General features: G+C 41.5%; 1 protein-coding gene across 4 annotated transcripts in view; it reads left to right on the forward strand.

The window, feature by feature from the left end:
* Window positions 1–24,030, forward strand: part of ATP9A (ATPase phospholipid transporting 9A) — a 117,287-nt gene that overhangs the window by 23,097 nt on the left and 70,160 nt on the right. For all 4 annotated transcript variants that reach the window (XM_075901191.2, XM_075901190.2, XM_075901189.2 and 1 more), the window contains exons 2-6: window positions 4,117–4,261; window positions 6,311–6,424; window positions 12,046–12,154; window positions 21,514–21,572; window positions 23,293–23,344. In XM_075901191.2, coding sequence (XP_075757306.2) covers window positions 4,130–4,261; window positions 6,311–6,424; window positions 12,046–12,154; window positions 21,514–21,572; window positions 23,293–23,344 — 466 coding nt within the window. In that variant the 5' untranslated portion in view covers window positions 4,117–4,129. The remainder of the gene's footprint in view (window positions 1–4,116; window positions 4,262–6,310; window positions 6,425–12,045; window positions 12,155–21,513; window positions 21,573–23,292; window positions 23,345–24,030) is intronic.

A 24,030-nucleotide genomic window follows, 5' to 3' on the forward strand; every position in this document is an offset into this window, starting at 1 on the left:
GTCCCTTCTGTCTAAGGCTGCATCAGTCTGTGATCTCTTCATGGTAATATGTGAAACTCCAATCTAGGAGTGATAGGCGAAAATGAATTTCAAATTAAAATTCCTCAGATGTATCCAATCTAATCTAGTCTCCAAAGAGATAAGTTAATGCAACTGTGGACTTGGTTGAGTCACATTCTCTCTCAGTGTTTGCTTCCTCACATCTAAAAGCGGAATAATAATGCATACCCACTTGTCAGGGATGTTAAAGAGGGTTAACTAGTTAATGGCTATACAGTGCTTTGAACATATAAAGTAGCATAGAAATGCTGCATTAAAAGTAATGGAGTTTATATAAACTTTAAGAAACAACCAATAGTCTGGTAGCACTTTAAAGACTAACAAAACATGTAGTTTTACATGCTTTGTTAGTCTTTAAAGTGCTACCAGACTATTGGTTGGGCTTTTTTAAAGTTTATCCTGTACAGACTTATTCGGCTACCCCCCAAAGCAGTTTATATAGCACCTTATCCATTGCCTATGGAAATATTTCCATTAATGGGCTTTGGCTCAGGCCCTTAGTGCCTCAAATCTTCGAGGTGCTTTGCAGACCAATAAAGTGTCTCAATCTCAGCCCCAATATTCTTATAATCTACATTGATGGTGAACAGATAGAACAGTCATTCTCAAAGTGTGGTCTGCAACCATTTTGAAGATGGCCTGCAGGCTCGGGACTTTTGCCCCCTTTCCCCCGCCCCCCGAGCAGAGAGCCTTCACTGGCGCTCCAGCCATAGGCCCCCTCTCCCTGGTGAAGTTGGTGCACTAGCACCAGCTTCCTGCTGCGGCAAGGGAGGATGGGAGGGAGGAGGGAGCCTCATGGTCTGGATATAGCTTGTGGGGGAGGAAGTGGTTGGGGGATGGCAGCGCAGGAAAGCGCGTGCCTGAAGCCCACTGCTCCCATTGGCTCAGCTCTCTCCTGCCCCCTACTTTGTCGCAAGAACCACAGGTCCAATGATTCATACCCAAGGGGGGGAGGACAGAACCAGGTGGACCGTTTTAGTAAATAAAAGATATTTATTTATGACAGTGATGAATTTATAGTATTTATTCTAAGATTTTTAATTGACCATGTCAGTAATGATTTTACCGTATTCATTATATTTATTCTACGATTTCTAGTTAAACGTGTCAGAAATATAAGGATGGGAATGGCAAGGGGACTAAAAGATATCCAGGTACACTAATTAAATAACAGTGGTAACTAAAAACTCTATGTACTACTCAAAAAGAACTACAACACTAAGCTTATTCAATGAAGAAAAGCAAATCATACATACCAACTTACACCGCACACAGAACATTTCTAAGATATCGGTTCGGTTGCAAAGGCCTTGGTTACACCCGAGAGTCGGGGGAGGTGGCTGGTTGGTTGATCAGGCCGGCAGCGCTTTGAAGTATATGGGAAGGCACACGCACGGTGGTACATGTGTTGCGAAGACCTCCTCGAGTGAATTGTGCAATGGGTATTTATCCCTAAATCTGCACATCGCTTTCCCACACTTGCATATTACCATATATGGCCCAACGGTCGCCAAGTGGGGGTCTGTGTCCCCGGGGTTGGGGTGAAACTGTGCAGGTTTCATGTGACCAGGTAAGCCTCGCAGTTCTCACACCAAGGTGACAGGTGGGAGAGTCTAAGGCCGTGGTCACCAACCCGTCGATCGCAATCGACTGGTCGATCGCGAGGCGTTCGGGCAACCCCACCACCCATTTCCCCCCCCCCCACCCCTGAGAAGCCCCACTACCTACCTCTAGTGTAGTGCCGGCTTCCCACGGGGTGGACGGAAGTCCTGTCTGAAGCCCGCATCACTTCCGGGAGTTCCGGAAGTGCGTGGGCTGCTTCCCTCCCACAGACCTCGGGAGTCAATCAATACCTGCCAGCAGGTGTAGATGATTGGAGCTCAAATGGGGTGGGCTACTAAACCCCTCTTTATACCCCTTGGGTCACGTAGGCTTCTTCCTGGTCTCAAGTGGCCAATTAGGAAAAATGGCTTTGAATGCCAAGTCTCCCACGAAGGGTGCAAAGCATAATTCACACCTGGGAAAATGCAGACAATGGGCACCTCTGGTATGTGATGGGCGAAGATTCCTCTCCTGGGACAGTGCAGGCGTGTCAATTACTGGTACTAGCCATCAGGGTGACGGGAGGCCCCGGGTCATCAGCTAGCCCATTTACTGTCTGGTTTCTGTTTATGGTAGAGTCAGGGACAGGCAGCACACCTGTGATCCCAGGGCATCAAAGGCTGACTGCCTTTCTCTTGCTCTCTGGGGGGGGGGGAACAAGATGGGGTTTGTGTCTGGCTACAGGCAGACACCCTGCGGGAGGGCAGGGCGGGGGTTGGCCGGGGGGGGAGTTGGCTGGGCTGGGCCAGGCCGGGCCATGCCGTGGAAGGAGGGTTTGACCCCGGGGTAGGGGCCCGCGGAGGTTTGGCCCTGCCGCGGGAGCAGGGGGGGGTTTGTCCTTGGGGCAGGCTCCCGCGGGGGTTTGGCCCTGCCGCGGGGGTTTGGCCCTGCCACGGGAGGGGGGGTTGGCCCTGGGGCAGGCACGCGAGGGGTTTCCGTGCCCCGCGGAGGGGGGGAGAAAGGGGAGTCGGGCCCAGAGGAGGCATGTGCTGGCTTCCCTTGGGGGGGGGGGGGGAAGAATCCTGGGAGGAGGCAGATGCAGGGGACTCTCTGCTGCTACTGGCACCCCACTCCCCAGGCACAGAACTCTGTCCCCACTCCCCCTACCCTACTCCCCTGTCCCCAGCTACAGAACTCTGTCCCCATTCCTGTCCCCACTCCCCCAAACTCTGTCCCCACTGGCACCCTGTCCCTTACTGCAGAACCCTGTCCTCTGCCCTCCCAGCACCCTGTTCCCTCTCCTCTGCTCCTAGCTGCAGAACTCTGACCCCACAAAATGTATAATTATAAATGCTTCATTTGAGATTTAAATAGCATGAATGAAAAACAGACCATTTATTTCATAACTATAAACATGTGATTTTAATTTTACGTATCGCATAATTTAAAAATAAACTGTTTATCAGAGTGTGTAAGTAAGGGTTGGGGATAGCAAGTGATGGACAGGAGGAGAATAGAGGGGGCGGGGCTTCAAGGAAGGGGCGGGGTGGTAGATCTTCGCCTGTTCTGAGATTTAAAAAGTGATCTTTGGTGTAAAAAGGTTGGAGACCACTGGTCTAAGGCTATTTTCCCCTTTTCACACCTTCCCTTTTTCTAAAGGCAATGGTATGCAGAAAGGGTGCAGCCAGTTTCTCCTAAGGGGTACTGCAGCCCACTATAGCAAGAGCGGCCTGGCCAAACTTTTTACTGGAGGGGCAGTTTTTTTTCTAACACTTTTCTAACACTTCCCCACCCTCAGCCCACTCCTGCACCCATTTTGTCATCACAGGTGGTTGGCTGGTGGTCCGCAGAAAGGTTTGCATTCAAACCCTGGCCAAAAAGTTTGAGAACCACTGAGGGTATGTCTACACTACCACCCTAGTTCGAACTAGGGTGGTAATGTAGGCAACCAGAGTTGCAAATGAAGCCCGGTATTTGAATTTCCCGGGCTTCATTTGCATAAAGCTGGGCGCCGCCATTTTTAAATGTCCGCTAGTGCGGACTCCGTGCCGCGCGGCTACACGCTGCATAGACTAGGTAGTTGGGACTAGGCTTCCTAGTCCGAACTACCATTACTCCTCATGAAACTAGGAAGCCTAGTCCGAACTACCTAGTCCGTGCCGCGTGTAGCCGACATTTAAAAATGGCGGCGCCTGGCTTTAGGCAAATGAAGCCCGGGAAATTCAAATCCCGGGCTTCATTTGCAACTCTGGTTGCCTACATTACCACCCTAGTTAGAACTAGGGTGGTAGTGTAGACATACCCTGAGAGAGAAGTTGGCAAGTGATTTGAACTAGCAGCAAAGCTCAATGTGCACCTGTAGTTTTTATTTGGGTTTATATAGCACTTTGTTGGGGAGCAACAAGTGTTTAATATGCTTTGTGGAAAATATGTGGGTTTTTGGGGTAAATGAGGGCAGGGGATGTCAGCTGGATCATGGAGACTTTTAATACATTACATCTGTTCTTCCAATAGGTGTTGTGAGTGTATGAGATGCTGCGGAAGAAGAGACCCAAGGCCTCGTACGGTTTGGCTTGGCCACCCAGAAAAAAGAGACCAGAGATACCCTCGCAATGTAATCAACAATCAGAAATACAACTTTTTTACATTTCTTCCTGGGGTATGTATGCTCTTTCAGCTTCGTGTCTCCCCATCCCTACCTCGTTTTCAGTGGTTTTTATAATGTAGTGAATGCTGGATCGTGTGGGCCAGCCACTCAGGGTGGAAGGATGGGGCGGGGAAAAAACAATAGGGGGTCACAAAAATGCCTAGTTACGGCTAGGGATGTTAAAATGCATTTATTTAGGTAAACATGTAACTGCTGAAAATTTCAACAGTTTCACGTTTATGTGGGGGTGGGGGCAGTTCCTGCAGAGCCACTTGTCACACCCCTCCATGCTGTTGGCTTCTGTATCAGAGGCAGCAGTGGTGGGAAGGGGAGGAGAGGTGGTCCTGAAGGAGCTGGTACACATGGAAAACCAGCTTAAAAGCTGGCTCCTCTCACACATGAGCCCAGGCTCATTAGTTACCCATGTACATATTCGCATCCTAGTAGTAGCACTGCCTAAACTTCATTGTGTTGAATGCAAAATTAACTTGCTGTTTGTATGGCTGTAGACACGATGCCTTACACATCTTATGCTGCTGTGTCTGTGAGTGAAATTCACTCTGGGCAAAGCCTATGAGATTTAAGGGAGGAGATGAATGGAATCTATCCTGACCATGTGGGTGGATTGCATTGCAGACATTCTGCTGATGTTCTAGGACTGGAATGGCTGCCAGGATCTCATGAGCAAGAAATGCAGCCTGAACACCTCTATACCTGTGACATGGGGTTCTTGGTCCACTGAATCAAGCCAGCCCATGTAGCCACTTGGTTCTGTAACAGCCTGTTCAGACTTTCTTTCCAAAATTGACTGGCAGAGCGGACGTGCCCTTATGGGCTTGTTCTGTGTGTCTGGTGACTTCAGACTATTGTGTAATGTCCAACCTGTCTCTTAAGCAAACTCTTTGAGGAGCTTCTGATGTGGGGATACAGTTGGTCAGATCACAAATGCTGCTTACTGGGTTACCTGACAGGTTTATTTCCTTTGCCCTAGGGATAAGTTATCTCAGGGGATCACTTGATGAGCTGGTCAAACAACATGTTCATCAGATTTGACCACCTCCACTCCTACCTCTGTATTAGGCTTTCCCCAAATCTGTGTACTCATAGTCCTTCAACAAAGAGTTCTCATGAGTGTGCTTGGGCATATGGATTTTTCCAAGTTGTTCACAGCGAATGCTCCTTTTAGTATTTGGTAATGGTCTGGGTGATTAGGAACCTAAGTCACCTGGTGTGTGTTTCATTCTCTGAATGAGCTCACCTCTATAAATAATAGTCTTACCTGAGGAAATCACTGAATCTCTTGAGCATATTCTATGGGGGAGCCCTTTAGGGAAAGATATATGGCAGGTAATAGGTAGATTAGGACAACTTTTGAACATCCCCTTGTTGCCCGTCTGTGTTTTGCTATGGTGTGCTGTTCTTTGCTGCCTGGCATTGCTTCTTGCTAGCTCCAGTTTCTCCGTCGCAATGGAAACAGGCAGATAGCCCTTGTTCCCTGTCAGCATCTCTTCAATATTTCATTGTCAGGCTACAACCCTCTGACCAGAGACCCAGAGTGATGCCTGGCCAGACCACACGTGCAATGTGCTTTCAACTTACATTGTCACAGTCTCTCTCACCAGTTTAAAAACAAAACCACCCCTTGATGAAACAGAGTTCTGACTGGTAGTGGTTTGATATGCAAGGAAGAGAGGAGCTACTTTCAAACACAGCTCAAGTTGAAACTGTATTTGTTTTAAATATATCTTTAGCAGATTTTTTAAGGCAAAACATAATGTTGGGTCCACTACTTACAGTTGTTGTCACTTTTGAGTGGTATTTGTCAAAAGTTTAAAGGTAAAATCATATATATGTTTGAAGAATCTGATACATTTGTGTGCATGCCCTTGTATTCACTAAGGTGACCTTTTGGAATTTATTCCCAGCACTGCTTTGCTACCATTATTTAGGATTTAGAAATTAGGGGAGCTAGCAGAAATGAATGTCTCTTATCGCTAGTTCAATATGCATAACTCTGAGATCCCCATTAACCTCTCCCCTCCTCTCTCTCTTTTTTTGTAGGTGCTGTTTAACCAGTTCAAATACTTTTTTAATCTTTACTTCTTGCTTCTGGCCTGCTCTCAGTTTGTCCCTGAAATGAGGCTTGGTGCACTTTACACATATTGGGTTCCCTTGGTAGGTAATCTAAGGTTTGTTTATTCAAGAAAGTTTCAGTGTTTGACTACAAAATGTCCTTTGTTGCCTTATCTCTCCATCTAAGTCATTCTGTGTGTCCCATGATATTTTGTCAGCTTATTTTTATGAAGTCTACTTTCTGAATGTTCTGAGTGTAGATGCCTGTTCTTGCTTTTAAATTAACTTCATGAGGGTTTGACAGTAAGGTATGATACCACTCTCTTCATCTGAGTTAATGGGGCAGAATTCTTTCCCTCTTACACAACTGGGAAACACATACCATATCTACCACTTGGGCAAGGGGCCCACTTTATACTCAGAAAAAGTGAGAGAATAAATGGAGAATAAAGTAAACCTCTTCCTGGCCTTTATGAATGTTGATTACAGTTGCTAAGTTACATGTGAAAATTGAGAGATTGTACTGGGTCGTTTTGCTCTGGCACAACATTCCAGAAGAGGGCTGCAAATCAGCAGAAGTTCAGAGAAGCTTGTCAGCTGAAGAAAAGGACCAAAGAGCAGGTTTAAAAGTGATCTTATTGAATGACCATATGTGCAATGAAGGCAAAGCATGCAGTTCCACCTACCAGTTTAACTTAGAGACTCAGGATGGGTCGACAGGCTGATTGTAAAATCAGTTTTAGTTCCAGAAAATATATATGTATATTTTACATTTTATTTATTCATAGTTGTTCAGAGTATAGAGCAAGGCTACTAAACCCATGGCCTGTTTGTTTGCGGTTCATGGTGTGGGACTCAACATGTGGCTCATGGGTGGGAACCAAAACAAAAAAGGAGTCAATATAATGGTCTTCTGTTGATATGCGTTTTAGTAGTTAAATTCCTGGACTGTCATTGCTCATTAAAAGTGTTGTAATATGGGAGGAAACTGGGCAAATATTGCATTTTATTAATATCAGCAGAACTGAGGCCTGGAGCCTGCTTGTTGTGTAGTCTTGCATAAATTTGCATATATATGTGTATGTATATGCGACCACACTTAAGTTGCAGCCGTTGGCTTGTGCTGTGAGTATCATTGTGGCCCCAAAGGCTTCCCCCTGAAACCTCTACATCCCTGGCACGGACGCACGCACGCACACTATGTCTAGACTGCAGGCTTTGATCAGAAGAAGGTTTTTCAGAAGAGATCTTCCAAAAAAACTTCTTCCAAAAGCGAGCATCCACACTGCCAAAGCGCATCGAAAAAGCGATCTGCTTTTTCGAAAGATAGCATCCACACTGAATGGACGCTATCTCACATTTAAGCTGTGATTGCTATAGATGGAGTGGCCACAAGGGCACCTATGCTTTTTCTTCTTTCTTCTTCTTTTAAAAGAACTCCCTCTTCCCCGTCCCCACACACCTTTTTCTGAAAGAGCTCTTTCGGAAAAAGACTTCTTCCTCATAGAAAGAGGTTTACCAATGTCGGAAAAACCCCTCTGTTCTTTCAATTTTTTTTCTTCGAAAGAACGCGATTGCAGTGTGGACATAAGTGAAGTTTTTTGGGAAAACTCTAGACACAGGGTATGTCTACATTGCATTCCTCTCTCTCTCTCTCTCTCGGAATGCAAATACAGATGAAAGAAATTGCAAATGAAGTGCATATTTGAATTTCCTGTGCTTCATTTGCATAATTGCATCCAGCCGCTTTTTCGAAATCCCTATTTCGAAAAAAGAAATGTTGCCTAGTCATGGTTATTTCGAAAGAAAACCCTTCTTTCAAAATTATCCTTACTCCTTATAAAATGAGGCTTAAGGGTAATTTTGAAAGAAGGGTTTTCTTTCAAAATAACTGCGTCTAGACAGTGTTTCTTTTTTCAATATAGGGTATTTCAAAAAAGCGGCCGGACACAATTATGCAAATGAAGCACTGGAAATTCATATCCGCGCTTCATTTTCAATTTTGTTCGCTGAATTTGCATTCCTCTCTCGAAAGAGGAATGCAATGTAGACATACCCATAGAGTTACTGACCTTTTCAGAAAGTCAACTTCATGGCGGTGTTTTGGGAAGGGATGCCACCTAACCATTTGAGATGGGTTCTTCCATCTCTTGTTAAAGTTGGTAGGCAGGTCTGTTGGTGCATCCATAGGAATTCTACCTGGCTTTATTTCAATCTCAAATCTGCGGGAAGAAGTGAATAACTTCCTTATTGCAGAGTTTTCAAATGTTTTCTGGCTGGCTCTTTTCTGCATGCCTCATACCTCTTGCTGTGCATGTGAACCAAGTGCCCTTTCTGCTGTCAGCTGCCTCAGAGGAACCTTGATACTTTCCCAGTGGAAGTTAGAGTGGGGAAGGTGTGCCAGGAGATAACTTTTAAAAATTATATCCCTATTTTCAGAATTACATGCATTTGCATGTCTGTATGCATGCCTGGTCAGTCATGAGATACGCATATCAGATCTCCAGTAAGGTGTGTAGACATTTGTGTGTGCAAGCAATTCTAAAACTCTGGGTGTTGGACTTCAAAGCTGACTTTCTAGGGTGATAGAAATAAGTGCTTAGGAGCTGAGCAGATAAAAGGGGATAGTGAGTTTTAAAAAAGGGAAGGGAGACAAGAGGCTGGGGAGCAGTGGTACACCAGAGGGAAAGGATTACATAGGCACAATAAGGAGTCATAGAATGGTATGATAAGATGACTTAAACTACCAAGCCAATGCACATAGGAATGTACTGCACAAGTCGATTGAAGCTACAATAGCCACTTAATCTGTGCACTTCATTTTTCCCTCCTTCCACTTCCAGTAAGCAGCCTCTTTGGAGTGTACAGTCCTTTTCTGCCCCTGAGGTCAGCTGGTAGCTAATCACCAAGAAGTGCCCTGTGTTTTCTGCATAGTATTTTAAGTAATTTAACAGTTCAGCTTTAGTAAACAAATAGCAGGATACACTTGCATCAAGCCTGTGCTACTGTCCTCCTTCCTTCAGCAAGGCTGCAAACGAACTGTGATTATTTGCTTCAGGGGGTAGCCAAGTTCGTCTGTACAGGATAAACTTGAAAAACAACAAATAGGGTAGCACTTTAAAGACTAACAAAACATGAAGGTGGTATCTTGAGCTTTCGTGGGCACTGCTCACTTCAGATTACCACTTCACTTCTTTGGATCTTCCACCAGGTTTTAGAAATTCTTGGATATAACTTGTTGCTTTTAAGATAGGAAGCAAAACATCTTTAAAATAGTCATAGAGCCAGAGTAATAAAGACTACATTTTTAGTCTGCTCTTTGGAAATTACTGGTAAAATTCCTGCAGTATTGATGGTAAAATATTCTCTTCATTTTCAACTGGATTAGGAAAATTATTTCCATTCAATGTACTGCAATTTGATAATGGTGTTTTCAAAAGCAAACTGATACACCACAAGTAAAGAATATAATGAAGTTGCTGCTAAAACTCTGCTCATAGTCAACCCTGTGTCTGGTTGAATGTGCTTATGACAAAGATATTGTATTTGCTCATTTTAGAAAAAAATGAGTGTAAAAACTAGTTTGAACAAGCCCTCATTCCATCCTCCCACTTCTATGGTTTTTTTATAGATCCCTATCAGCAATTGTGATTTGTTTGGGCCCCATGAGCAATTAGGGTTCAGCATATTAGCTTCCAGAGAGTTGTATAAGAAAAGTCTTTGTTCGTCACTGCCTCCTGATAAAAGTGTTCGGTATAGAATGACCTACATGATGGCATAGTGAGGCAGGACATGTGGGAATATTTGTGGATGATTATTTGAAATTCTGATACCCGAAATGTTTAGATTACTGATCCACAAAGCAAGGTAAAAATAAGCAACAAAGATGGTTTCCTTCCTTTTTTTTTTTTTCTGAAAACCTCTCTAGTGCACCCAAAATTCATTAGCCATGTTGGGAAATCTTACCCATTTGTTTAGGTATTTACTTCCCAGACACTTTCCTACACTATTTATAAATTTGTGCATGGTTTTGTCTTTTATTGTACATAGGCTTGCCAGATGCTTTCACTAAAACTCCCGACCATGGCAGGAAAAAAACTTGGTTGAGCAAAAAACAAAAACTAGGAGACCAAACTTGTTGAGCAAAAAAAAAAAGCCAACCAAAAGAAGGTTGCTGCAGCTTTAAGAATCCCCACACTCCTCACTTCCAGATGCAGCCCCACCAGCCTTCTGTCCCAGAAAAACAGAAAATACTGGACATTTTACATGTCCAGTATTTTCTGGGTTTTTTTGGGTGGGTGGGTGGGTGAGGGAGTTTGTTTTGTTTTGTTTGTTTTTTAACCAGACGGGCCAGAAATAACGGACTGTCCGGGCAAAAACTGGACACCTGGCAACCCTAATTGTATGTTGCAACTATCAAACTTTGTTAGGCAATCAAAGTTTTATTGGACAACTAACTAATACATTTGTTGAGAAGATACCTGCTAGCTAGTTACAGGATTATGAAATGTGAACTGTCACATAAGAGTAGAACACTTTCAGCCTTGTTCATTGATATGCCAGATTTAGCAGTGTAGCGAATCAGAGCTGGATAATGCCTAGTAGCAAATGAGTTTGTGAAACTAGCCCATAAAGGGAATTGATTTGTCTGAACTCTGCTTATTTTTAAATGTGGGTAATACTAAGAGCATGATGTGCATGTTCTCCTTGCTGTAGGAACTGAACTAGTTCCTCCCATTTATAGAAGAGAAGGATCTAGTAGGCCTCAATCCTGCCAATGATTTAATATGGTGAATAGTCATATTAATTTGGAGGAAATACTTATGGTAATAAAGTTAGGCATATGTATGTTTGTAGGATCAGGGCTCCAATTAGATGAATTATCTTGAATGGCCTTGTGTTTATGGCACAGGATAAGGTCTTGGGAGATCTGGCAGTGCAGTGGGTGTCCTGTGTGATATGGGGAAAGTCACATATGCCCAGACCCTCCAATGTATATAGGGATCTAACTCCCACTGAATTCTTGGGGTGGTGGTATGTGAAGCCATATTTACACTGTAGTAGCACATCTATAGCACTGCAACTGTTCCTCTGTAGAGCCTCAGTACAGACGCTTACAGCCTCAACAGAAAGGGGTTTTTCTATCACTGTAGATAATCCATCTCTCCAAAAGGCAGTAATCAAATCCAAGAAAGGATTCTTCCATTAATCTGGTTGTGTCTGCAGTAAAGGTTAGGTAAACCTAACTACACTGTGCAGGATGAGAAATTTTTCCAAAGCTCTGAGCAACATAACTAGGTTGACTTCATTTTTAGATGTAGACCGGGTTATGCACCTAAGTACCTTTTAGGATCCAGGCCTTCATTTTTGTGTGCCTCAGTTCCTAGCTGTAAAATGGAAATAAAACTTCCCTATCTCGCAAGGGTGATGTGAGGATACATTTTTTTGTGATGTGCCTGGAAAGCAGTATAGAAAGTCTAGAAATAAAACTGTATTTTAAAAATGTGAGTCTATCCTTATCTTCCTATCCAGATTCTGTATAGCACCCATCATCTTAGAGAGTAAGCAATAATACGCCAGGGAAGCAAGATGAAAACATGGAATAAGGGCATGGGCATTGATCAGTATTGTGCCTTATACAAATCTGAGGAGATGATGTTTTCTGGTCACTTTACCTATTTAGGTTTTTTTTTCTCTTCTTTTCCCCCTTCCTCCCCCTTCAGGGTTTTGTTCTTGCAGTTACCATCATTCGCGAAGCCGTGGAGGAGATCCGATGTTACACACGCGACAAGGAAGTAAACTCCCAGATCTACAGCAAGCTCACAGCAAGAGGTCAGCTCTTTGGCTCCTGCTCTCTGCCCCTGCCCACTGTATCCTATAGCAGACTGCTGGAACAGCAGGAGTTGCAACTCAATCAAATGTTGCTGACAGTCAGAGAAGCAGAGTTCAAGAAGGGTGGGAGGGTTATAGGCATGCTGGCACGTGGCTTAATGTCCACTTTGTTGCTTTTAGCACTGGAGAGTCATCTGCACATCTTGGTAGACTTGCAGATAGCTTCCTGCATAACTACAATTGAAGCTGCCTGTTACTGCATGTTACCTAGGAAATAAATCAAGAGCAAATGTGAACAGGCAAGCTATTTCAAGTAACTCTGGGGCACACTCTGTGCAAAGTGGCCAGAATCTCACTATTTTATTTATAGTCTACGTGATGCTGCATTTGCTGCGGTGCAGGCTAAATGTAAAGATGTAGTTCCTTTTCATAAATTTAAATTACACGCAGACACATCAATCCAGGCAAACATTAGATGTCAGCTGAACTTTCAGGAGGATCACAGCCCATTGTAAAACCTGTGCCCTGACCTGGTGTTTGTGGTGCCATGGTGTGCTGGAGAAAATGGAACCTGGAAAATGAAAATTGTTTGGGGTTTTCTACTATAGATCTTTTAGTTGGTTAATTATAAGTGAATGGCCTGATGGGAGCAACATTCTTTAAAGGAAGTGAGGTCTCTTGGGGGCCGAAAGGAGGGAGGGAGATCCAAGTGCAGGAAGTGAAATGGTTTGAGAATGAAGCCTGTGCTAGCTATCGGCCAGAGGTTCAAAATTAAATTGTATTCACATGAGTAGCCATGCACGAGGCTTTCCATAATACTTTTGTTTTCCAGGTACATTTCCTTGCTTGTCCTTTGTCTGGAAGGAAATAATGTACTTTGCTGTAAGCAGTGAAGGATTTTCCCAGCGATTTTAATAAGGTTGCTGAAGTAAATATAGTGCTGATACAAAATACCCAATTACAGCATAATCATTGATAACTAAAGAAAGCAAAAAATTTGCAGGTTGTTGGTGACAGTTAAATGTTCTAATAGCCTTGTCTTGGCTTGAAAAACTTTCCAGACTCCAGCTGGACAAAGGTGAAACTTGGGGGGCTGCTTCAGCAGCATCTAGGGGCAGTTAGGATACAGTATAACTCGTTAAGATAATTTACATACATACTCATTATTACCCCAACACTTAACTATGACATGAAAATTCACCTAGTCTGTTACCTTAGCTGTGACTCCACTAAACATACTAGGAACTTTTTCAACATATGCATTATTAATTTTGCTCTTCTTATAACTCTATAAAGTATATTAATAACCTAAATGCTGAAGAAGCTCATAAGTATATATATCAGTGTTAATTTAGTTATAAAGTATAAGATGACTTTTTTAAGATGTTAATATCACTAAACCAGGTTTGTGAGGTGGGGTACCAAAAATGTACATAAGCTATTTCATTATTTTTCAGATGGTTTTTTGTATGCTTAAGTTTTAAATGGTAATTATGGTATTGGGTATTTTTTGAACTCTTAAGTTTAGCGTGTGTGTTTATGATCATATGAAAGAAATGGAGCCCTGAAAGCATCACAGGCTAGGGTAGGAAATACTTTCTACTAAGCTCTTTGGAGAGTGCATAGAGAAAAGCACGGTGTCATGCTCTCCTCTCTGAAGTATGCAGGAGGCATAAAAGAATTCTGCTGTTGCTTATCTTAGGATATGCCAGCTAGGTATGTACGAAACTCCAGTTTCTACAGAGATCTACTGGGCACACACCTTCCATAACCCTGCCACCCCTACTTAACTCTCTTTGCCAAAAAGATCACATATTAGTGTGTTACGTACCAGTGCTTTGTTGTGAAACAATATTGCATGTTGACATTCAACTAACATTTTCAAATATGATTTATGTCACAGTGTAGAAACATTAACCTGGGGTACAGATAATTTGTGTATTTTTAATACATTTTGTTTAGCTGCCTCTCCCTTGAACTCTGAATAGTTCAGACTTTAAGTTTTTTATAAATGTGGATGAATCAAAAATAAAATAGGCAATAGATCTACATATTTCAGATGATCACTTCCAGACAGTTAACCTATAGGATAGAATAACTTCAGACTTTCTCAAAAAAGCAGTGCACTCTAAGTATCAGTGGTATGATTTTGAGTTCTCCTCATTATCTTTATTCTGCTTAACAAAGAAGCTTAAATCCCACATTTACTGAAGAACAATAGTTTTAACCATGTTGTTGCTACCAGTGCTGCCTTAGTATCAATGCAGTCCGTCACATTTTTTTAATTGTGAGTGAGCTTAAACTAAGTAGCTTCTTTTGAGGGAGCCCTCCTACTTGAAATAAAAACTGTAACCTCTCAGTTTCAAGGTGCAGTCATATGAACATGTATTTAAAAAAAAAAAAGCTGCATGTGTGATTCATGCTATGAACATTTTTTGCAGTTTTGAGAACCAAGTCGTCGTCTACATGTAAATGCTTAAGATTATGCATACTTCACAGGCCAGAAACCGTGAGGCTTCTGTGGAATAAGCCATTGCTGAATATTAAATCCCCTTTTAATAACATGTTCTCACTACAACATTTAAAATGCTTGGCAACCAGCAAAAGTCCCCTCAGAGAGGGGTTTACTACGTCTATTTAAATGTATAAAAGAGTTGCCTTCTGTGTTCTATTCATTGATCTATAAGGGGCCTGACCTTTTCTTAGTTCTTTTCATATTGCAATTACGTTTCCCATGAATGATCTATCTTCCCCCCTCCCCCCCCTTAACTTCACCATTTCTTGAAAGAAACTGAGTGGGATGGGCAGCTGGACACTAGTGTATTATACATGCCATTTTGTTAATTTTTAAAGTCTATCTGGTGAGGTAAAAATAAGAAGACATTACAGTAGTCCAGTCAGAACAGAATATAGAAAAAGAGACTCATGAAACCATTTTTGAAAGCCTCGAATGTGCAGTGGGCACTTGAGTGGTAATTCTCTGAACTTCACAAAAAAGTATTTGCACAGCAGTTTTTGGGAAAAATTTAAGCCATGTCACACAATAAGAATTTAAGTTAGTAACTTCAGGGAGATGATTGTCAATCTCCAGGAACTAAAAGGTTCAACACTTCAGTCAGGCCCCAGGGCTACATCTACACTGGCCCCAAATTCTGGAAAAGGGATGCAAAGCAGGTAAGTCAGAATAGGGAAATCTGCGGGGGATTTAAATATCCCCTGCAGATTTAAATAAACATGTCCGCCGCTTTTTTTCCGGCTTGGGGAAAAGCCGGAAAAAAGCGTCTAGACTGGCGCGATCCTCTGGAATAAAGCCCTTTTCCAGAGGATCTCTTATTCCTACCTGAAAGTAGGAAAAAAAGCTGGAAAAAAAGCGGCGGACATGTTTATTTAAATCTGCGGGGGAATATTTAAATCCCCCGCGGATTTCCCTATTCTGACTTACCTGCTTTGCATCCCTTTTCCGGAATTTGGGGCCAGTGTAGATGTAGCCCAGGTGTATGAAAGTAATACTAATACTGGAGTCTTATTACCATTAATTTTAATTAATTAATTATCATTTAATTTCCTAAAACTCCAGATATTTAGATTAACTTTTTGGTCCAAGATTGTCTTTTGAGTATGTGATAGCATGGATGATCTCACCTGATTTCATGTGTTTGTATGAATGACTCAGTCTCTCAGTTTCTGTCTGAAGTATGCTATCCTTGAGAAATAACTATGGCAGAACTAATTTCTCATGACAATTTCTTGATGAATTTTCTAATCCCTGCTGTAGAATGTCTCTGAATTGCTACAAAAATGAGAACTCTGGTGTAGTTTTTCTCTCTTCTCCCCACTGCCCTATGGGGCAGCTTAGTCAGGGTTAGGCATAAACTTATGCCTGTATCAACACTTGAGACATTCAAGCGGCAGATCTGTACCAATGCAGCTGTGCCACTGTTAGATCTTTGTGTAGCTGCTCTGTGCTGATGGGAGAGAGCTCTTCTGTTAACAGAAATGAACCACTCCCAATGAGCAGTGGTTAGCTAAGTTGGTGGTAGAAACTCTACAGCTGACATAGTGCTCTGCAAACTACCACTTATGTAAGCAAAACTTGTGTTGCTTAGGTATTGATTTTTTTCCTCACACTCCGCAGGGTGATGTAAGTTTTGCAGATCTAAGCGGCAGTTTAAACACAACCTTAGTCAGGGACACTTAAGCACATGCTTAAGTGTTTCCCTTAAAAGGGATAGTCTTAAAAAGAGGCTTATATGTTTTTCTAAATTAGCATCCTCTTAGTCTTCTTGTGTGCATCTTTCTCCTCCTTTGAATTCCTGCCATTTGCTTCTCTGCAAAAATCTGAGTTTTCTGTTCTCTTGAGTCATCTTTTGTTAATGCACTTCCAAACACAACTTACTTCACCAGCCAAACATAAAGAGCTCTACAGCATGTCGTACTGCAACAGCCTTGATATTTTGCAGTTATTTGTGACTTGCAGTTTTGTTCCTGTTCACTAATTTTCTAACACATCCTTTTGGATAAACCCTTTGAGATTCAGTAAGCTGCTTTCTTGATAGCAAAAAAGGGAGACTCCTCTTTGGATCCTTTCTTATTTGGAACATAGTAACCAAACTCCAGTATTGGTATAATAATCTGATATATAAAGGAGAATGTTTGTGTGTTAATAACTTGGACACTATAAGAGCTACCACAATCAAACTTTGCATGGGGTAACCTTTCATCCAGGACAAGGTTTTAAGGGACTGTGGGAGGGAAGAGATGAGAGACCAACATCTCTCCGCGGGGCTGCTCGGAGCTTGGCAGTGCGGGGAGAAGCGGCTTCCCCGGGGAAGTGGCGGGGCCAGTCACTCATTAAGGCCGGTGGCGGGACAAGGAAGCGGAGGGTGGGCTCCGGCAGCAGGCACGCAACTCTCTTCCCCCTCCCTCCCCTCAGGCTCCTCACCTCAGTTATATCAACTGTCGACTTATATTTCAACAATGTATACTGACAAAAGTGCAAGGACAGTCACTTAAAGCAGTTGGACTTGATTTGGAGACATCTTGCTTTTCACATAGACAACTCCATGTTGTGTGTTCAAGAGTTGGAAGTGGAAAAAATTTGTACATATTTAAGAATAATGAAACAAAAAATATAGTTTACAATACAGTTTTTGATAACATGTAAAATTGGTTGTTTTATACTTTTTTAAAATATATTTTAATCCCCTATAGAAGTCAGTGCAACTTTTCTACCATTCAAAAAACAATAGTCTACTGTTTTTCTAAATGTTGTTCCTCCACTTTCCCGAGCAACACCGTGCAACTCCCGCTAGTAAATTAATAAGTTCCTGATTCTAGAGGGATGGATCCTTTATTCTGTGTAAGAAAACACTCATTACTGAGCTTATTTTGTCTTTTTTTTAATGGGTTGCTGCTGTTACCTCTTTGATCGCTTCAATATTTTATTTAAAATCAGCAACCTTCTAGAAAGTTTAATGTTTTACGGAGCAGTTGTTATAATTGTAATGGGCAAAAATCAAATTTCAGTTCCTTATTCACAAAACTTACAGGACCTCTTTTGTTATAAAACTGTAAATTGAGTTTCTGCTTGATAGCTAAGTCTTTGCTTACAGTTCCAGGATTATTCTTGTTTTCTGTCAATTTTTTCCCTTCCCTGAGCAGGAGAGTATAATAGAGAAACTACCCAAATAGTAAGAAATGTAAAAAGAACTCCTAAAAAGGGAGTGCACCTTAAGATACAGATCATTGGCATTTACCAGCCATATAAAAATATTTTCCCAACCCCTTTCTGCTCTGCTTCACAGTTTTTTATAGTGTTAGTCTTTATAAGCCAAAAGTGTAATGAAATGGATAAAAACAAGCTAGTTCTGATTGTAGGGTGCATTTGTTTTGTTTTCATAAACATTTGGCTTCAATTTTTAATTCCGAATATAGAGTATTTTGATCTCTGCTGTGATAAAGGCTGTGGAAATCTCATATCAAATCTCCATGTAGGACCTTTATAAGGCAAATAGAGACATTTCCTCTTGCTAGCATGCTTGACACTTTAAATAATCTTCATAATGGCATGTTTATCACGCAGCGAATCTGGTGGAAATTCAAAAGCCCACGGCTGCACGGTGGAGTGAAATATTTCCATGCTAGTAGGCATGTTTTCTGTTTTTTGTCAGATGCGGTTAATATGTTTCAAGTACATCAAAAGCTAATATCCAAAAACTTGAAGGAATGATATTTGTTTTTGTGTACAAGAAGGGGCATACACATTGCTTTGTTTAGGAAAATGAAAAAAGTCCTGTCTCTTACTTTAAAAACGACACCAATGTCATTTAAAAAAAAGTTTTTTTCAGATCATGAAACATAATGGAGCAGGATTTTGTGATCTGAATTTTTGTGTTAAGCATTATAATTAACTTCAGAAAATGGAGGCTTAAAAATAAAATTAAAAATGCTTTAAATATTAAATCCTTGTTAAATCTGGGTGGTCTCAAAAATCCATGTACATTGTGGCTTGTCAGAGAACAGTACTCTCTCATGCAATTATAAAAGCAACCATATTTATATAAAATATATCTTAATTTTTTACAACAGTAGAAAGACACTGAGAATGATATCGATGCATTTGTGTTATTGAAGATCTCAAATGGGCGTAAGAAAATGTCAGCATTCAGTAGCTGATTTTTTTTAAAAAAAACCTACGGAATTCCCAAGATTAAAATAAAACTAATTTTGGTAAATTGCTTTATGGGAGTCCTGAGTAAAAGGAAACATCTGGTCCTGTCTTCTTAGTGTGACATATGGTGTTTGCCATAAGATGTCATCCATGAGGGGCCATGAATTTGGTTGGTAAATAAAATTAGCGTTGCTAGTTGAAAAGGAGGGGGTATATTTCACCCAAAAGGCTTCTTTAGAGATTGCAGATTGGTTAGAAAACTATTTCTGTCATCTGTCCCTTTTTCCTTAAAAGTGCCAACTTTGAGATTCTTATGGGATGAGTCCATGTGTAATGCTCAAATGTATTAACTTGTAGCAGACTGTTTGTCATTTCCCGGACACACATGAATGAGGATCCATAAAGCTTTTTATGCATGTGATGGTGATGGAAGTTGAAAAGTGGTAATGTCTGGGTGTTTTCAGGCTTTTTCCTAGTGTGAAACAGGTTTTAATTTAGCTTGTCTCATTAACACTTCCTCTCCATTTGCAATCCCACAGACCATTTCCCCTCGGACTCATGATTGCCTAACATCCCTGTGGCTCACATTGAAAAGTGAGGCTAGGAGAGTATGTACAGTATTTTTAAATGACTTCCAGTTAAATTTAGAAGCTGGAAATGAGGGGGGCAGCACCCTCTGACCACCCACTTCTCCACATCCCCACATTAAGTGCGGTGTGCGCCATGATTTGGGAACTTCTGTAGCTGAGGAAGCACTGCCTATGGCAGGGGTGGGAACCCTTTACAGGTCGGGGGCCGTTGACCCCAGAAAAATCAGTCGAAACTGACATGGTGACTAAGTGAGAGGGAGAAAGACACTCCTCACGTTCCCCTTGCACACCAGAGCCTAGGGGGACCTAGCCTAGTAGATTTTGTGAGCTCCAGTCCCATGGTGGGGCAGTGGGGGGCTGGAGTGCCAGGACAGGCTCCCCAATACAGGGGGTGGGCACTGAGCCTCCGGGGCCAGATCCAGATGTGGCCCCTGGGACTGAGGTTCCCCATCCCTGACCTAGGGCTTCCTTTGCTGTACAGTTTATTTGCTAGTGTTCTCTATTAGGAGGAGGAACTTAAACAATGAATGGCCTAGCAGCACCTTAAAGACTAACAAAACATGTAGACGGTATCATGAACTTTTGTGGGTACAACCCACTTCAGAGATGTGACCTACCAGGCCATTTTAGTGTCCTAATATCTCATCTCGGATAAGACATAGAGGCGGGGGCTAGAAGTGATGTTTTTGAAGGGCTGCGTTTCCTTTAAGCCTCTCCATGGAAGGTAATGGACTCTAATCCCTTGGTATGCTGCCTGCCCCGCTAGCTATGGATTCAATATCCCAGGATTCATTTTGTTTATCTTAGTTAACTATAATTCTCATGAGCCAAAACTTGAGATCTGTGAAGACCTACAAGATATTTGTAAATGAACCTTGACGGCTTATAATTTGTAGCCGTAATTAAAGCACGTAAGGAAGTCTACATTTATTAGCAACAGTGATGAGGTATGTTGTTCAGGACACAGTGTGTCACCAGAGCAGCAGGCTGCTCAGGAGCTTAGAATGGCTTTCATTGTTAATTTGGAGCAGAAACACTGAAGCATATCCTGAGAGGGATGCTAATGAAGGGACTGCCAGTAGTAAAATCCTGGTGACCTTTGTGCTTTGTGCTAATTTCCTTTTTTTTAAACCCTCCCTCTCCCCCCCACACATACACACTTTCCCCTCCCCCACCAACTTTCTGAGGCAGGAGCTGGCCAGATAGCAAGTGAATTGCAAATTACAAAGGGAGTGTTGTCCATTTTGGGGTTCTGCCTGGCATGGACACCCACAAGTCTCCCCACTTCTATCAAACCACTACTGATTAAAGAGGCTTTTGTTAGTATGGTAGGCAGCCATGTAAAGCAGAGTTCAAACTAATTGATAAATCACAAGTAATCATGAGAAGCCAAATCTAGAATTGGCTAATTATTTAAAATTACTAACAATTGTCAAATTCATTCTCTGGTTTAAAATGACTGATGAAAAATGCTTGACAACAGCAAGGGAATAAATATTCTTGTTAGGGGGCATATCCTGCAGTGTTTATTCAGACAAATCTCTCCTTGATGCAAAGGAATGACTCAGAATTGAGCCTGCTATAAGGTTATAATACAAAAAGGAAATGAACCTTGAGTTAATGTTGATGTGTCTGTTTTAATTATTGTGTTCATGTGTTACATTGAAGATATAAACCTTAATTTTCCACCCACCTTGCTGAAAAGAAACACCAGAAACTCATAGCTGCCTGTTACATTCTCATTGTTGCACCATAGGCTGCATAATGGAAATTCTGAAAACCTTTTTAAATTCATGGATGCTAAAAATAATGGAATGACTTCACCCTTCTGGTTTTCACTGGGGATTGAACCTCATATTTCTAGCACCAAAGCATAGGCCTCTACAACTCTAATTAAAGCAACAAGTAGAAGTAGTATGGATTAGCTCTCTGTATTATAGAACTGTTACTGGCCACCTCCAAAATAACCAATTTAAAACATTCCCAGAGAGTTTCCAGTATTACTTTGATGGACCTTTGGTCCTGCTTAGCTGTATATTTATACTGTATCTTTTGCTGAAAAGGTTGTAACTTAACTGAATTTTGTTTCACTTCTCCAGGAACTGTGAAGGTGAAGAGTTCTAGTATCCAAGTAGGGGACCTTATCATTGTTGAAAAGGTTTGTGTGAATTTGTATTAGTTGTGTGTATGTGAGGGTGGAGGAATTAGTTTGTAAAATACTCTTCTCACATAATCACTATGAATATTTAAAATCTGTCATGTATTTTACAGTGGCTAAAATAGAGATCTAGAGTTTAGTGATGCTCTCTCTTTTTTTAGTTCTGTTTTCCATAATTTATATACTGTATTAAATAATTCTCAACATTTCTAGAAATTGAAACAAATATCTCTAAGGAAGAAGTCTGTGATCTGAGGTTCCTACTTATTTCTGCATGACAAGATTAAAACCCTTACATGGTTCTCCATTTTGTAATAGGCCACATTCTTGATCCAAATGCATCAACAGAATGTGCATGAGCACATTCAAACATTTGTAACTGAGTGTTTGGATATACCAGGACCCCTTTTGCCCTGAATAGGTACCTATATTGCGTGCACAAATATATTATTCTTATATGAAGCTTTATGGAGAGTCCCTTGCACAAAATTATAAGTGTCCATAGTTGACTGGAAATTGAGAACCTACAAAACTAATATAATTTATATGACCTCTGTTATGAGTTAAGAAATTATTCCTTTCCCCTTCATTCAGCGGATGGTTTGCATGGATTTCTACTTTCTGTCTCTGTAGATGTCTACCAGCAGTAATATAACAAATATCGTGTACAGCTGAGGACAAAAATGAACCCTGTGTAAAATAAGGCACATGCACGTGTCTTTTTACAGCATAGAGCTCTGGAAGCCACAGCAGACTTTTAAGCTCCTTATGCTGGATTCTTTTGAGCAGCGGTTCCCAACCACCGGTCCATGAACCTGCCTGCCAGCCAGGCCATGGCACATTGCCAGGCTCCACCCCTTGTTGCTATTGAGCCCCACCCACTGGGGTTCCCCATAAGGTGCGCACTTTCATGTGCACCAAAAATTCTCCTCCTGCCTGTTTCTCCATGCAGCAACAGTGTGAGCGGCTCAGCTGTGTGTGCTGAAGCTGGAGCCAGGGCTGTACTGAGGCTGTTCATACTAGGGCCAAGCGCCGCATGGAGGGCAGCTGCCCCTGCAACTCCGTTCTCTGTCCTTCCCACTCAGCGGGTGCTTCCCACAGTCTCCAGCTGCTCCCAGCCAGCGTGCACACACATTATTATTATGCATTATTAAGTGTATGATTTTTTAGTATGATTTTTTTAAGGTGGAATGTGTGTACTTTGGCAGGGGATTAATAAAAAATCAGTTAATGGCATATATTGTGTGCGTACAGATGCAATGTAAAGTAACACATGACTTCTAAAATTACTATAATGAATGTGCAAATGTGCAAATTAATTACCATAATGAATATGTAAACATTTCAGTGCTGGTCTGCCAACAGTTTTTGAATGAGTTTGCCAGTCCGCAGTATAAAAATGGTTGGGAACCACTGCTTTTGAGAATCTCCAGAGCTAAAGATGAGTTCTTTGAAAATTTAGAGCCTGAGTCAGCACCCTTGAAATTAACAGGAGCTGGCTCCTAATATTTTTCAGCCTTTGTATTTCCACAGTGAACTAGCACATTGACAAGGAAGAGATCCTGGTTTAGGATTCAAAATAAAATAAAAATCCTGAACCCCAAATGGACAAAGGATTAAATATGCTCTAAAAAAAAACAGGTTTTTGTGTCACAGGGCAACGGAGTTATATACATGTGCGTAGGTTTATACACACTAACAGCTTTTCTTTTTGTAACAGAACCAGCGAGTCCCTGCTGACATGATCTTCCTGAGGACGTCAGAAAAAAATGGTAAACATCTGGAACTAATTGTGAAAATAACCATTAACCTTTCCTTGATTATTTGGAAAAAATAATCATTTGAAAATGTAACAGAAGTGGTACAGTTTAGAAGTTAGGGAAGCAGATGACTGCAAACACTTGATAGGTTGTTTCTCTTGTTTTTTGGGGGGTTTTTGGTTGTGTTGTGTTACATTCTGATAGGCTTTGAAAATGAAAGGAGATAGTTGACTCTCTGGTCGAGTCATAGCTTGTGAAATCTCACAGTTGCTTTCATTATGTGGAGAATAATATATATATATATATATATAGTTGAAATTACCATTCAGCTGTGTCCTGCTGGGAAGCAGGATGTTTAATCAGAGGGCTTAGAAAATAGGATGAATATTTCCTATAGATAAAGTACATTCATTGACTGTATTCTGTAATACAAAAGGCAAGGAGTGCTTAACTCCTCCAAAATAACATGACTGCCATGTCTTAGGAACCCCCATTATGTGTCTTTAATATGGTTTAACAAATGAACAGTTGCCAGGAGCACTGTTCTTTTAAAACAATCATGCTCCTTTCTTTTTGTGTCCATTGAAATTGATGCCAGACTAGGGACGTAAATACTCATTAAAAATGTTAACCGGTTAAACAATGTAATTTTAATAATTTAACTGAATAACTTAAGTCTGGTGCAGAGCAGCTGGGGT

This window comes from Pelodiscus sinensis, chromosome 17 (assembly GCF_052426305.1).
Source record: "Pelodiscus sinensis isolate ZL-2025 chromosome 17, ASM5242630v1, whole genome shotgun sequence".
Classification (NCBI taxonomy): domain Eukaryota; kingdom Metazoa; phylum Chordata; order Testudines; family Trionychidae; genus Pelodiscus; species Pelodiscus sinensis.